The sequence below is a fragment of the Macaca thibetana genome, chromosome 4 (assembly GCF_024542745.1).
Source record: "Macaca thibetana thibetana isolate TM-01 chromosome 4, ASM2454274v1, whole genome shotgun sequence".
Classification (NCBI taxonomy): Eukaryota; Metazoa; Chordata; class Mammalia; order Primates; family Cercopithecidae; genus Macaca; species Macaca thibetana.
Window position 1 is genome coordinate 149,037,950 of NC_065581.1, and position 13,294 is coordinate 149,051,243.

The window sequence follows — 13,294 nt, forward strand, 5'->3', positions numbered from 1 at the left end:
TGCTTACTAGCTTGGTTAAGGTCTGTGCTTGGAAAAGTAGCTAAAATGTAATTATGGAATATGGGAAGAGCGGCATGCTAAAATGGGATGGGGATTTAATGAGCTGTTGCAAGCATATCAAGTTTCCTGCGACTCTGGGGCTGTGGGATGTGAAGATTTTAGAAGACAGATAGAAATAGGCTTCTGAAGGTCAGAGAAATGTGAAGCCCAGAGATAAGGAAATGTCAACTATCAGTATACAGATGATAGTTAAAACCTTCCCAGTGGCAGAGAGCTGAAGGACAACAGAAGAAAGGAGAGCCAAATATAGAATGCTAGGGAATATCAACATTAAAAGGGAAAGGTAGTAGAAACGGAGGGAAAGCAGTTAGAGGTAGCTGAAGAATCAGAATCAGCAGCAGAATAAACACATAGCATGTAATGAAGTAGGGATTTTAAAATATGTGCAGTACAATCCTGTAATTAGTAATAGTTCTGGCAATCTTTTTTGCATTCTAAATAGAATAAAGGATTTTGGTTTAATTCTAAAAAATATTCTTCCACTGAAATATTTTAAATCAGAGGCCCAGAAAACAAAGGCTGGAAAGAACCATAGACATCTAGCCCTCCTGGATGTTATAAAAATGAGGTAAACTTTTCTTTTTTTTTTTTTGAGTCGGAGTTTCACTCTTGTTGCCCAGGCTGGAGTGCAATGGCGTGATCTTGGCTCACTGCAATCTCCGCCTCCCAGGTTCAAGCGATTCTCCTGCCTCAGCCTCCCTAGTAGCTGGGATTACAGGCATGTGCCACCATGCCTGGCTAATTTTGTACTTTTAGTAGAGATGGGGTTTCCCCATGTTGCTCAGGCTGGTCTCAAACTCCCGACCTCAGGTGATCCATCCGCCTTGGCCTTCCAAAGTGCTGAGATTACAGGCGTGAGCCACCGTGCCTGGACAAAATGAGGTAAACTTTTCTAAATATCTGCACAAAAAGCATGAAATCCTATATATGCTGAGATTGCTAGGCACTTCACAGTCTTCATTACAGAGACTGGTAGGACTTTGGGTCCTGCTTCATCAATCCAGAATTTTCATCTCTAAAACCACAGAGGAGAATGAAACACAGTAGACTGCTAGTTAAAATGAAATTTTTATAAGACTTTCTGGCTATATCCCCAAATGCACAGACAACAAAAGCAAAAATAGACAAATGAGATTACATAATACTAAAAAGCTATGCAACCGCAAAGAAAACAGTCAACAAAGTGAAAACAATCTGTAGAATGGTAGAAAATATTTGCAAAGCATACTTCTGATAAGGGGTTAATATCCAAAACATAAAAAGAACTCAACTCAACAGTAAGGAAACAAATAATCCAATTTAAAAAATGAGCAAAGGACCTGAATAGACATTTCTCAAAAAGATATACAAATATCTAGCAGCAATATAAAAAAGTGCTCAATGTCACTAATCATCGGGGAAATACAAATTAAAACCACAATGAGCTATCACCTCATACTTATTAGAATGGCTATTATCAAAAAGACAAAAGATAAGTTTTAAAGAGCATGTGGAGAAAAGGGAATCCTTGTATATTCTTGGTGGGACTGTAAATTAGTTTAGCCATTATGGAAAAAAGTGTGGCAGTTCCTCAAAATAATTAAAAATAGAACTACCATATGATCCAGCAACCCCAGTACTGAGTATATATCCAAAATATATGAAATTGGTATGTTGAGCTATCTGCACTCCCATGTTCATTACAGCATTATTCATAATAGTCAAGATATGAAATCAACCTAAATGTCCATTAGCAGATTAAAAGATAAAGAAAATATCGTATATATACATAATGGAATACTATTTGACCTTGAAAAGAAAGAAATCCTGTCAATTGTGACAACATGGATGAACCTGGAGGACACAACGTTAAGCAAAATAAGCTACGTACAGAAAGACAAATACCATATGATCTCACTTACATTTGGAATGTAAAAAAGTCAAACTCACGGAATCAGAAAGTAAAATGGTGGTTATCTGAGGCTAGGGGTAGGGGTTTTGGGAGATGTTGGTCAAAGGACACAAAATTTCAGTTAGGAGGAATAAATCCATAAATACAAGAAATATATTGCATATAACGTAGAGTTAAAAATAATACATTGTATATTTAAAATTTACTAAGAGAATAGATTTTAAGTGTTCTTACCATACACAAAAAAATGATAATGTGAGGTAATACTTATTTAAATAGTATCATTTAGCCATTCTACAATGTATATATATATCAAAATACCATGTTGTACAACATATATAATTTTTACTTGTCAATTAAAAAATAAATGAAATACAAATTAGAGACAGTAGAAATTAAAAAACTAAGTTTTTATACAACCCAGAATGTAAAACAATTTTTTAAAATGGTATATTTATTATCAGGATGTGCTTATTTTTAAAGTTTAGATTCCTAATATTTCCATACCATAAATTCAGTCAAAAAGACTTTCGAGTCTTTTGATGAGTATAATATTTAAAGATGTAGTTTGAATAAACATCATTATGTCAGCCCTCAAATCCAGTTGTACTGTACAACTAACAGAAAATACTGCACAGAAGTCTTAAGATAGTTACTTCTAAAGTAATCATTTTTTAAACACTCCACCCTTTTACCTCAGGATACTCTCAATTACATAGAGAAAAACTACTTAAAATGCTGTAAATTATCAACATAGTTAATGCATTTATAATTTCCAATATGTTAAAAAAAACTTGGTATATTTTTAATGTGCAGTTTCACATTATTTGTATATTTGTGTGAAATTTTAATAAAAATCTTATGGAATGGCATAAATACTACTATAGGTATACAAGGGGTATAGATTTTCTTAGAACGAAATATGCAAACCCCACAAAAATAAAAATAAAAGCAAATTTTATTGGGTACTTACATATTCAAATGTAAGTTTGTAAAGTGGGGAAAAACATTTAAATTTTTTTCTGGTTTAATTATAAGAATACTATCAGAATCCTTGATAACAGATTATTCCTTAATATTAAGGATTTTATTATATAAGACTTTAAACCAATATATAAAAACAACACCGACCTATTTCTTTCTACTAGACTAGGGTTTCTTAGCCTTGGCACTACTGAGATTTGGGGCTAGATAATTCTTTGTCGTTGGGGGGTGCTGTCCTGTGTGTTGTAGGCTGCTTAGCAGCACTCCTAGCCTCTACCCCCCTGCCAAGTTGTGACAACCAAAAATGTCTCCAGACATTGCCAAATTTGCAATGAAGGGCAAAACTGCCACCTTTGAAAACCACTGTACTAGATCATTCTCATCACCACATATGCATATTCCAGTATCTTCTATCTTAAAAAAATAAAATATGCCCTTAATGCTACATTGTCTTCCAGCTAAAACCTCAATTCTTTGACTGCATTCAGAGCTAAAATTCTAGAAAGAGCTGTACATATGCCCTGGTTCCATACCTCCAATGAACTACTCAAGATACTGCAATTTAGTTTCTATCCCACCACTCTATGGCAACTGTTCACTGAGGCACTAGTGATCTCCATCTTGCCCACCCCAGAGAAGATTTCTCTTTCCTCATTTCAGTGTTGTTTTTCTGTAGCATTTGGACTAGCTGGCTACCCTTTCCTCTTTCCTCTGACTTCTGCATACGTATTCTACTATTTTCCATACTATAATCTATGTGCTGCCACACTGCACTCTTTCTTCTCTATCCTTAATATTAGAGAATGTCAGGGCTTGGTCTAGGCCTTTTGCCTATCTACATTCTCTCTATATTTGGTTTCACATAAGCCCCTGGCTTCAAATACCTATCTATGAGCTGATTACTCCGAATATATATCTTCAGCCTAGACTTGTTCCCTTGGACTCCAGGCATATTTATACAATTTCCTAATTGATAATGACAGTTACATAACTCATAAGCATCTCAAAATTAACATGTTGAAAAACGAGTTCTTAATAGATGTAACCCCTGCTCCATATAACTTTATCCTCGTATTTTTCCCCAAGTGTGTAAATGGTACCACCACCTACTCACTTGCTCATTTCAGGAAAAAGAAAAATCAACCACCTGGAAGTTATTCTTTTATTACTCCTTTCTTTTCATCTGCTGTTTCTTTAAGTATCATGGAGCCCTGTGTTTTCCAACTCCATAATGTATCTTAAATGTATCTACCTCTCTCCATCTCCAGTACTGTCGCTCTGGACCAAACCACCACAGTATCTTACTAGGGACACTGCAGTTGCCAGGTCTTCCTCTTTCCTTCCTTCCCCACATCCAAACCATTCCCCACCCAGCAGCCAAAGCAGTCTCTTATATCACTCTTCTGCCTCAAACAACGGAACAGCTTCAGGTTACTTGTGGAATAAAATTCAAACCCCTTTCCACTGCTTATGAGGGTGCCTGCCTCCCTAACTTCACCCCCCTCCCACCCTATGACCATGTGCCAGAATGGCAGGTCTCTTCTTTGTTACTAGAATGTGACAAAACTAATCTCCTACTGGGCCCTGGCATTCATTTGATCCAATGAATGAAGAGTGCCAGGAACACTCTTCCTCTGCTCTTCTCATCACTTGTCCCTCAGGGCTCACCTTGCAAGTCACCTTACCTAACCTTTTTGGACAGAGCGCCCCTGGCCAGCCACTCTAAGGAAGCCTGCCCCATATACTGTACCTCATAAGGTGGTTATTACCTTCATGACACGTACTAAAATCCATAAGCATCCCTTGCACTTGCTGATGTGCTCACATGTTCACATATCTGTCTGGTGCACAGAAAAAGGCTTGGTGCTTGACACGTGCTACAATGAGCCTCACTTAGATTTCACTGTTCATAAGCCCAACACTGAGTACTGAGCTACTATCAAATGCCTAGAATTGAATCAGGCTTTTGAATAGTAAAAATAAGTTCAAAGTAAATAATACTGTATTACCATATTAAATAAATGTATTAAATGTGTCTGATTCACCTGAACACTTTTCTGAAAAATTTTAAATTTTATTTCAGAACAGGGTAATGTGTGGCCATGGGAAAGTAAAGAGAAATGTATATTAAATATCAGTACAACCTGGCCCAGGTTGTTATATAATGCCAAGCATATTAATCAAAAGTAAAATTATAAATCATATATTATGGTAGATGCTTATATATATTATGCATACAATATGTATGTATGTTAATTTGATCATTCTCTTTAAAAGACAGCTAGATTTCTAGGTAGATCTATAAATTTTATTTCTTAAAAATCTTTTATACATTTATGTGCATTTACAACCATTAACTGTGTTTCAATTTCTAACCATCCTGGATTTATTTTAGATGGTCCTCTCCTAAGAGAACTTCTGAATGGTCCTCAAATGTTAATATATCATTGAGCTTACTTGAAACTACTTAAATAGAAATAAAAGATACAACAGATATCAAAACTAAACTCACTGTCTTTCACTCCCCAAAAACTATAACTTCTCTACTACTGATCAGGTTCTGCTTTTTATTCATTTATGTATTTATTTAAGAAGCTTTCAAGAGCACCTACTATGAGTACCTCACTCTGTTATCATTCTTTTTCACCTGTAAATCCCTTTCATTCCACCTCTCTCCCTATCAGTCTCTTCTACATGAATGATAATTCTAAATACCCTTTCAGGAAGGCCTTCCCTTTCCCCAGAGACAGGAATGTTTCATTTGTTATGATCCTCATGTGTTCCGCAGGTGCTTTTGTTCTAGAAAATAACTCAACTGATTTATCACAAGTAATCCATCCTTCAAACATTTATCGAGGCATTTATTTAGGTCCTAAAAACTAAGGTGAAGTTCATGCCCTTCATTTTTAAAGTCAGGGAAAGGCTGACATGCAAAGAAATAATTGTGATATAAAGTGGTAGCATAAAATTTAATACAAACATAGGTTTATTATCTTTTTTCTTCCCCATGAGAGGAAAGAAGACATGGCATTGCATGTAACAACAGTGCTCTGCACAAGGTTGTTAGTCAACTGTATACAGAAGAAAGAAACCAAATGTAACTTACCGAGCGTCCGGAAAGGTCTCTGACTTGGTAAGTGGGAGAAGAAACCAGGCTTCAGTGCATTTGTAATCACAACGTCAAAAAGGTCTGTAAAATCATTCCTAAAAGCAACACAATTTTTCATAAATTTATTTTAAGAATTAGAATAGGTCCATATAAAACAGAACTTGATTTTTGCTTATCTATTTTACAACAGCATCATTTATCTTTTGATTAACTTTTATATGCTTTATATTTTTCTCACACTTTAAGGTGAACATTCCATTGGAAATAGAAGGTGGTTGAGTACTAGTCTTCCTGACAACTCTTTGAAGTATAAACATAATCAGGAAAAAAAGAAAGCAGCACATAGACTCTAGGTACCAAGCTGGCTTTGGCAGTGAAGTCAATAGTTTCTAACGGTTGGAAATATTTGGAAAATCTATCTTCAAATTTGGGGGCCTGCAATTGGCTGGCTTTGTTAGCTTGAAGAGTTAACAATTTTGCGTGTTACATGGGTCCCACAGAAAGCAGCATTATAGCAAGTCATGGTCATCTTTCAGAGAGTGCTTCAAATATGAAGAAGATACTTTATCTGACAATCAGTGTAGTCTTATAATGTGGTAACTTTTATATGATAATAATTAATGATTTTAAATCTGTACTTATCATTATATTAAGGATTATTTCTGATGGCAAAGGAAAGGTAGCCCTTCTCCTGAAGGACTCACTATTACAATGGGGGAAACAATATTTATGCAACATTCCAGAATACTTTTATGAATCAAACAGCAATAAATAGAAATTGAGATGAAGAAAGACTATAGCTATCTATGCTAATAAAAAAGGAATTAAAATCTCAATTGTTCATTTTAAAGTTCATTTTTGTTCATCTAAATTTAGTTAGTGGGCCCACTACTAAGATAGCAAATGTCTCTATGAGCGGCACCTTCCAAGACATCCAGGACTTTGGCCTTAATTCACCCAAAGAATGCATTATTATATATCAGCCTATATATTATTCAAAAAGCAGAAATTCTACTCACAGATTGTAAGCATATCATAGAACAAACTAAAGTCACACCTGCTAAGAACATGGAAATCATGATGCTAAAAAAGCTAGTGAAGGTAGGTTTTAAGGCTCAAACTTGCTCCATACTCACGGCAATTCGGTATTTGATGGAACTTGAGGAAACATTAGGGGAGACCTAATAGCTCACTGTGGAATCTTGCTTTGACCATAGATATTTCCTGGTATTGCCCACAAGAATAAGTATTTACACACTGAAGTCTATCAACTATTCCTATCTAATTCTCTACCTGTATTATGCTATTTGAATATCCCCTCATACCCACAAGGCATTACTGTACCATTTTATGATCACAAAATTGAAGCTTAAAGAGGTTATAAAACCTACTACAGTAAACTGCAGAGTGGGGCTTGAAGTCAAGTCTGTCTTACTTTAAAGTCTATGCAATTATACTGCCTTCATTTTCATGAATTCAATCCCATCCTGGTTGTGTTAAACAGTAAAGTACATGGCTCCACACTGAAATGACTAAAAAGTGGCTGTACTCCAGGTATCTGTGGAGGAGTATAACCTACAACTCAGTGTCCCTCAGTCATCATCCAAAGATGAGAAACCAAATTCATGGAAAACTGAAGGATATACAGTTTACCACCTTCTAGAAAACCTAAAACCCGGACATTCGGTGAGCTATGAGCATACTGGTCCCCAGTAACATTGCTTTGCTAAAATGTACTTGGTTGGGCTGCTGTCAGCAGATATTGAGGTATGTCATCAGAAAAAAAAAAATCAACTTGTCACTCAGCATTGCTTAAAATAATGATATGGTCATGGCTGACACTTTTAAAAAAGCCCTGGTCTAATCTGCTATCTGTATTTCATAAGACAATGAAAACCGAATGACTCATCACTCACCCAAGGATATATTCACAGAGAAGTCTACAGTAATCACTGTGAGAACTGGTAATTAACAGAAGAATTTTCCCAGCATTCTTTAGCTGTCGAAGCCACTTTTTCACAGATTCAGGACAACTGTGTAAATATCTGCCTGGATCTCTTTTTATTTCTGGAAAATATATTCCACAGTTTTCTGAAAAATAAAAATATCATTGAGGTTTCTCTTTTTAAAGATTTTTTAACTAAATGTATTCTCTAACAAGTTAATCTCTTTCAAATCTATAGATAAAACTAAAAGGATAAGAACAAAGTTTGACCAACCTAGCAATTATGCCAATACTACTTGCTTTTTAAGAATAGTTCTTTACTTGAAAACATATTATTGTTTGAAAAAACATATAAATTGTTTGATCAAAATTTTTTTTTTTTTTTTTTTGAGACGGAGTTGATAATATTCGCTGGCTATTTGACAAGAACTGATAAACTGTTAAAACAGGTAGCCAACACACCTCGTGATCCGCCCGTCTCGGCCTCCCAAAGTGCTGGGATTACACTTGATATGATCAACATTTTCAAATGCTGTAAGAGAAAACCTTACATGTGAAATATCAATTGGTTACAAATATTCTTTTAATTATTCAATGAATATTTGCTGAATACAGATAAGAAACAAATTAACATTCAGATATTGCACCAGGATCATGTCTTTGGCATAAATAGCCAAGAAGGGCGATGAGTTCCTCAGAGTCACAGTTTGCTATTTCAGATGGAACCTATACTAGGGGAGCCATTCTATAGCCTCTGAGAAGTGCTGAGATATCAAATGGAAAAATTGGTGTAAAATAGGCCAGAACAGGCCAAAAGGCACTGTAGTTGACAGGGAACATTGAATGACTCGCATCACTGAAGTGGGACTGCTTACTCTGCCCTTTTAGAGTGTCCATGGGGTCTGGCTGAGCTCCAGGGCAGATGGTGGCAGTGTTTCCAGATGTCTTGGCCAGACTTACCCATAGTGCTTGACCCAGTGCTTTTTAAGTTGTGGGTACTCAGCAGGCAATTGCAGATTTCGTTGAAATGCTACTAGATTCATAACACCTTTTAGAAATATTGCTCTCAGAGCATGATAGAACTAATAAGCAGATAAAAATAATCCAAGATTTTACTTTCTCTAATTGTTACGAAAAGGACACATGCATAGACAATAAAAAAATAGCTTAAACAGCTTGTACTGAATGATAGAGTCTGCAGTAGCTAGATATGGGATACATCTGTGACTCTGTCCAGTGTGATACACTTGAAATACTTGAAAGTTATATTTCAAGAACATCAGCACATCAGGAAGAAGAGTCTTTTTTTTTTTTTTTTTGAGACGGAGTCTCACTCTGTCACCAAGCTGTAGTGCAGTGGTGTGATCTCTGGCTAACTGCAACCTCCGCCTCCCGGGTTCAAGCGATTCTCCTGCCTCAGCCTCCTGAGTAGTTAGGACTACAGGCGCCACCATGCCCAGCTAACTTCTGTATTTTTAGTAGAGACGGGGTTTCACCATGTTTACCAGGATGGTCTTGATCTCTTGACCTCACAATCTGCCTGCCTTGCGCTCCCAAAGTGCGGGAATTACAGGCGTGAGCCAGTGCCCGGCCAGGAAGAAGAGTCTTTAGTGCAACAAAACGAACAAATAAAAACAAAAATGGTAGCAAATGTTGTGGTCTGCCTCCCCACATCCATCTCCCTCTTTGCTGGGGAGTACTCTGATATTGTTTCAGGTTTCATCTTCCTCTGAGGGGGTCTGTGATGCTAGCAAGGGCAAGGGTCTCTATCAGTCTACACCTATCACAGTTACTCCCTTCTCCTGTCATTGAATTGTTTAGGAAGTGCTGGGGACCCAGGCATGGCAAATGAGACCTGAAGGGAACTCTGCTGCAGGATCCTAAAGTAATATATACCACCGATAAAAAGAAACCTATAAAGGGGGAAATATCCCCACTTCTACTACTGGACTTTACCATTATTATAAATTCTATGTAGAACTGCAGTGGTTATCATCAACACAAAGCACAAGTCTGATATATCAGAGATAGCGGAGTGGACATATGAAAGGAAACAAACCTGGGTCCCTGATGATATCACTGGGTTTCTGCTTTTGTTTCTGTTTTTGACACAGGGTCTCGCTCTGTTGCCCAGACTGGAGTGCACTGTGGCACAATCATGACTTACTGCAGCCTTGAACTCCTGGGATCAAGTGATCCTCCCCCCTCAGGCCTCTAAAAGTGCTGTGATCACAGGTGTGAGCCACTGTGCCTGGCCACCACTGGATTTCTGATTAAGTCACTGACGAACTCTAACCACCACTGGAAGTACTGTTCAACTTCTGGACAACTTCTAGTTGTACAAAATAACTCATTTTAATAATAGCTTAAACATTAAGGATATTTATTATTTGCAACCTAAAGCATCGTGACTCAGAAATGTATTTCATGAATATCATAACCAGACCAAAAATTACAAAAGAAAGAATATGTTGCAATATGAGAATATTTAGAAGACCAAAAACAAAAACAAAGTTTTTGCTCTTTTTATATTTTGCCCTACAGGAACTTTTGTGTGTGAATCTCTAGGATCTCTTTTTAACATACCAGAGGCTATATAATACTCCTTTAAAAAATTAAAATATATTCTCTGTTTTCCAGGGAAGAGGAAGTACTAGTAAGAAAAGGCCAGTTTAAGAAACAGATGATAATAATAAATGCAAATGGCCAAGAACAGAAAAGTTTGATGAGTGGATGACTGCTAATTTCAGAGGCTGTGTCTCTCTCGGAACTTACTATACCTAAGGGGGTCAGATGTGAGATTATCTCACTTTGTAAAACAAAGCTTTTGTAGCAAGAAGAATTTTATGGGTTACATAACAAAAAAATTTATAGTGTGTAATGCTGAAAACAGGCTTGTTTTCAGAAAACTTGAGAAAAAGTTATTTTTTCTTAGCTATATGTGCTTAGTGCCATCTAGTGATCAAAATATAAATTACTATTAAAAAGCTGCTGTTAACATTTCCAAAGGAATAAAAATATAAGACGTATGCATTTAAATACAATATTTTAAATTTCTTACCTAGGCTAATTTCATTAGTATCTCTTAATTAGTAATGTCTGATTGAAAAGAGTACAAATATAATAATTTAATCAGATAAAATTATTCTCTGAAGTCATAATGGAGATGTCCTTGGTTTGTTCATAAGCCAGACTGAAATGGACAAACTAAGACAAGCCCTGTACAAACACATACCCAGTGGTAGATAATGAGTTGCTCTTACTACAAAAGATCACTGGCTGCCATGGAGAAAATATTTTTGCCCCCTTGTAACCTCCAATTATTTAAGGAATAGGAGACATAATTATACAAATAGAAACATCTTTTTATTGAAATAAGTCAAGGTATTAAATCAAATAAGAGTTATGTTAAACATACTACAATGGATTATAACTGTCTATTAAATTATATCCCCAAAGAAACTATAAACTTCTAAAGGCAAGAAATATATCTTTCTGCTTGGCATGGAGCAAGTATTCAACATATGAATACCTAAATTAGTACAGGAGCAGACACAGGAACATTTATATTTCCCTACATTCAAGGCAAGAGTTTGATTAGTACCAGAGAGCCAAACTGAAGTGACAAAAATAATATCATTCATGTACAATTAAGGCAGCCTATGAAAAGTCATGTTTAATTATGATACTAATTAACACTGATTGAACAAAATGGAATTTAGACCTAAGATGGAAAGGAGTGGTATTGTTTGTTCTTAACTCACAAAGAAGCCTGTGTTTTCACTTAACCTCTAAAGGAATTCTATTTCACTGCCACTTTATGTAACTTATTTTCCTGGTTTTTCCACCACTCTTAGATCCTTCGATGCTGGTATTTTCTAGGTCCAGAGGAGATTTAAAGGACATTCTTTTAAAAAGCTGATTCTAAAGAATAAAAGTTCAGCCTCCTATGTTAGAAAATTGGTTAATGTAGAGTGACAGAAATAATACCAAAGTGTTGGCAACAGTCTGATATGCACATCAAATGGCCTGAATACACCAAAGAGGATTTAGGGACCTCTCGTGGTAAAAAAATATAGTACAACCTGAATATTAAAAATCCTTTTTTTTCAGTTTAACAGACAATTGTGCCACATCACTATTTCTATCATCACTGAATAAGCTTTTTCTTGCTAACTGTATCACTACTGTTTGCATGATTTTTGGCCAGAATTTTCCAAGCTGCTGTCCGAGGGGACTAGAGATGCCAGGATGCTAACACTTCCATGGTCAGCCTCCAAATAAGGTCTGTTGTTGTTTCCATTGCATAGTATAATTTAGAAGAGATTTAAATATTTATAATCTTTACAAGTTATATAAGAGTATGCTAGTGAACAGCTAAAATGTTTAGCGATGAACTGTTTAAATGTACTTGCTGTAGAGATGATATAATTAATTTTCTGTAAAAAAGAAACTTTTTTCTTTGCTAAAAGACGCTGAAATATTTGTTGGAGGATAAAAGAGACATTTATTTTGTTTATTTATAGGTGGCAAAAAATAAAATTAAAATTTATTAAAACATATTTGCTGTTTATATAACAAAATATATGGTTTATATCTAATTTTATAATTAACTAAAGAAATCTAGAATAGATTGTTTAAATTGAAAATCTATATGCTAAATATAATGCTTGGAAAGTCTCTCAAATAAAAACTGGGAAATGAAGTACAGAATATATGAAAAAAACATAATATATAAAATTTACATTTTAATAGGATCTGATTTCCAGCTCTGTAATTTAATTTGCATATCCTGGCCCTACTCCAAAAATTCTGATTTAATTGGTTTGGGGTAGGGCCACAACATTGGTATTTTTTTTTTTTTAAAGCTTCCCAGGTAGTCCTAATGTGCTACCAGGATTAAGAATTGTTGCCCTAAAATATAAAAACTAGAATTCTTTCTATTATTTTCTTTGTATTTTGCCTGCTTCGCTGGAAATCACAGGCTCTCAGAGGGCAGGGACTTCTGAGTTTTGTAGTGTCTTCATTACCTAACGCATAGCCTTGTACATATTAGGTAGTCAACAAATCATAACTGTTGCCAATTATCTTAAATGTTATTGTGGTTGATGATCTTTAAAATGTTTACTCTTATCCTATACCAATTAAGCATGGTATTCTAGATTTAATTAAGTATTGTGAATACAGAATAATGGATTTCATTCCTCCTACGAAAGGAGGATTCCTGGAAAAAGGGTATATTATGAAATTCTTTGAAAAAAAAATCATTCAAACAGTTTAAATGAGTATAGACAAGCTAAACAGA

The 13,294-nt window shown here is 35.5% G+C and overlaps 1 protein-coding gene across 2 annotated transcripts in view; it reads right to left on the reverse strand.

Annotated features, from left to right (window-relative positions):
- Positions 1-13,294, reverse strand: part of NT5DC1 (5'-nucleotidase domain containing 1) — a 147,759-nt gene that overhangs the window by 15,905 nt on the left and 118,560 nt on the right. For both annotated transcript variants that reach the window (XM_050786623.1, XM_050786622.1), the window contains exons 7-8: positions 7,961-8,135; positions 6,042-6,139 (exon numbers count right to left, since the gene is read on the reverse strand). In XM_050786623.1, coding sequence (XP_050642580.1) covers positions 6,042-6,139; positions 7,961-8,135 — 273 coding nt within the window. The remainder of the gene's footprint in view (positions 1-6,041; positions 6,140-7,960; positions 8,136-13,294) is intronic.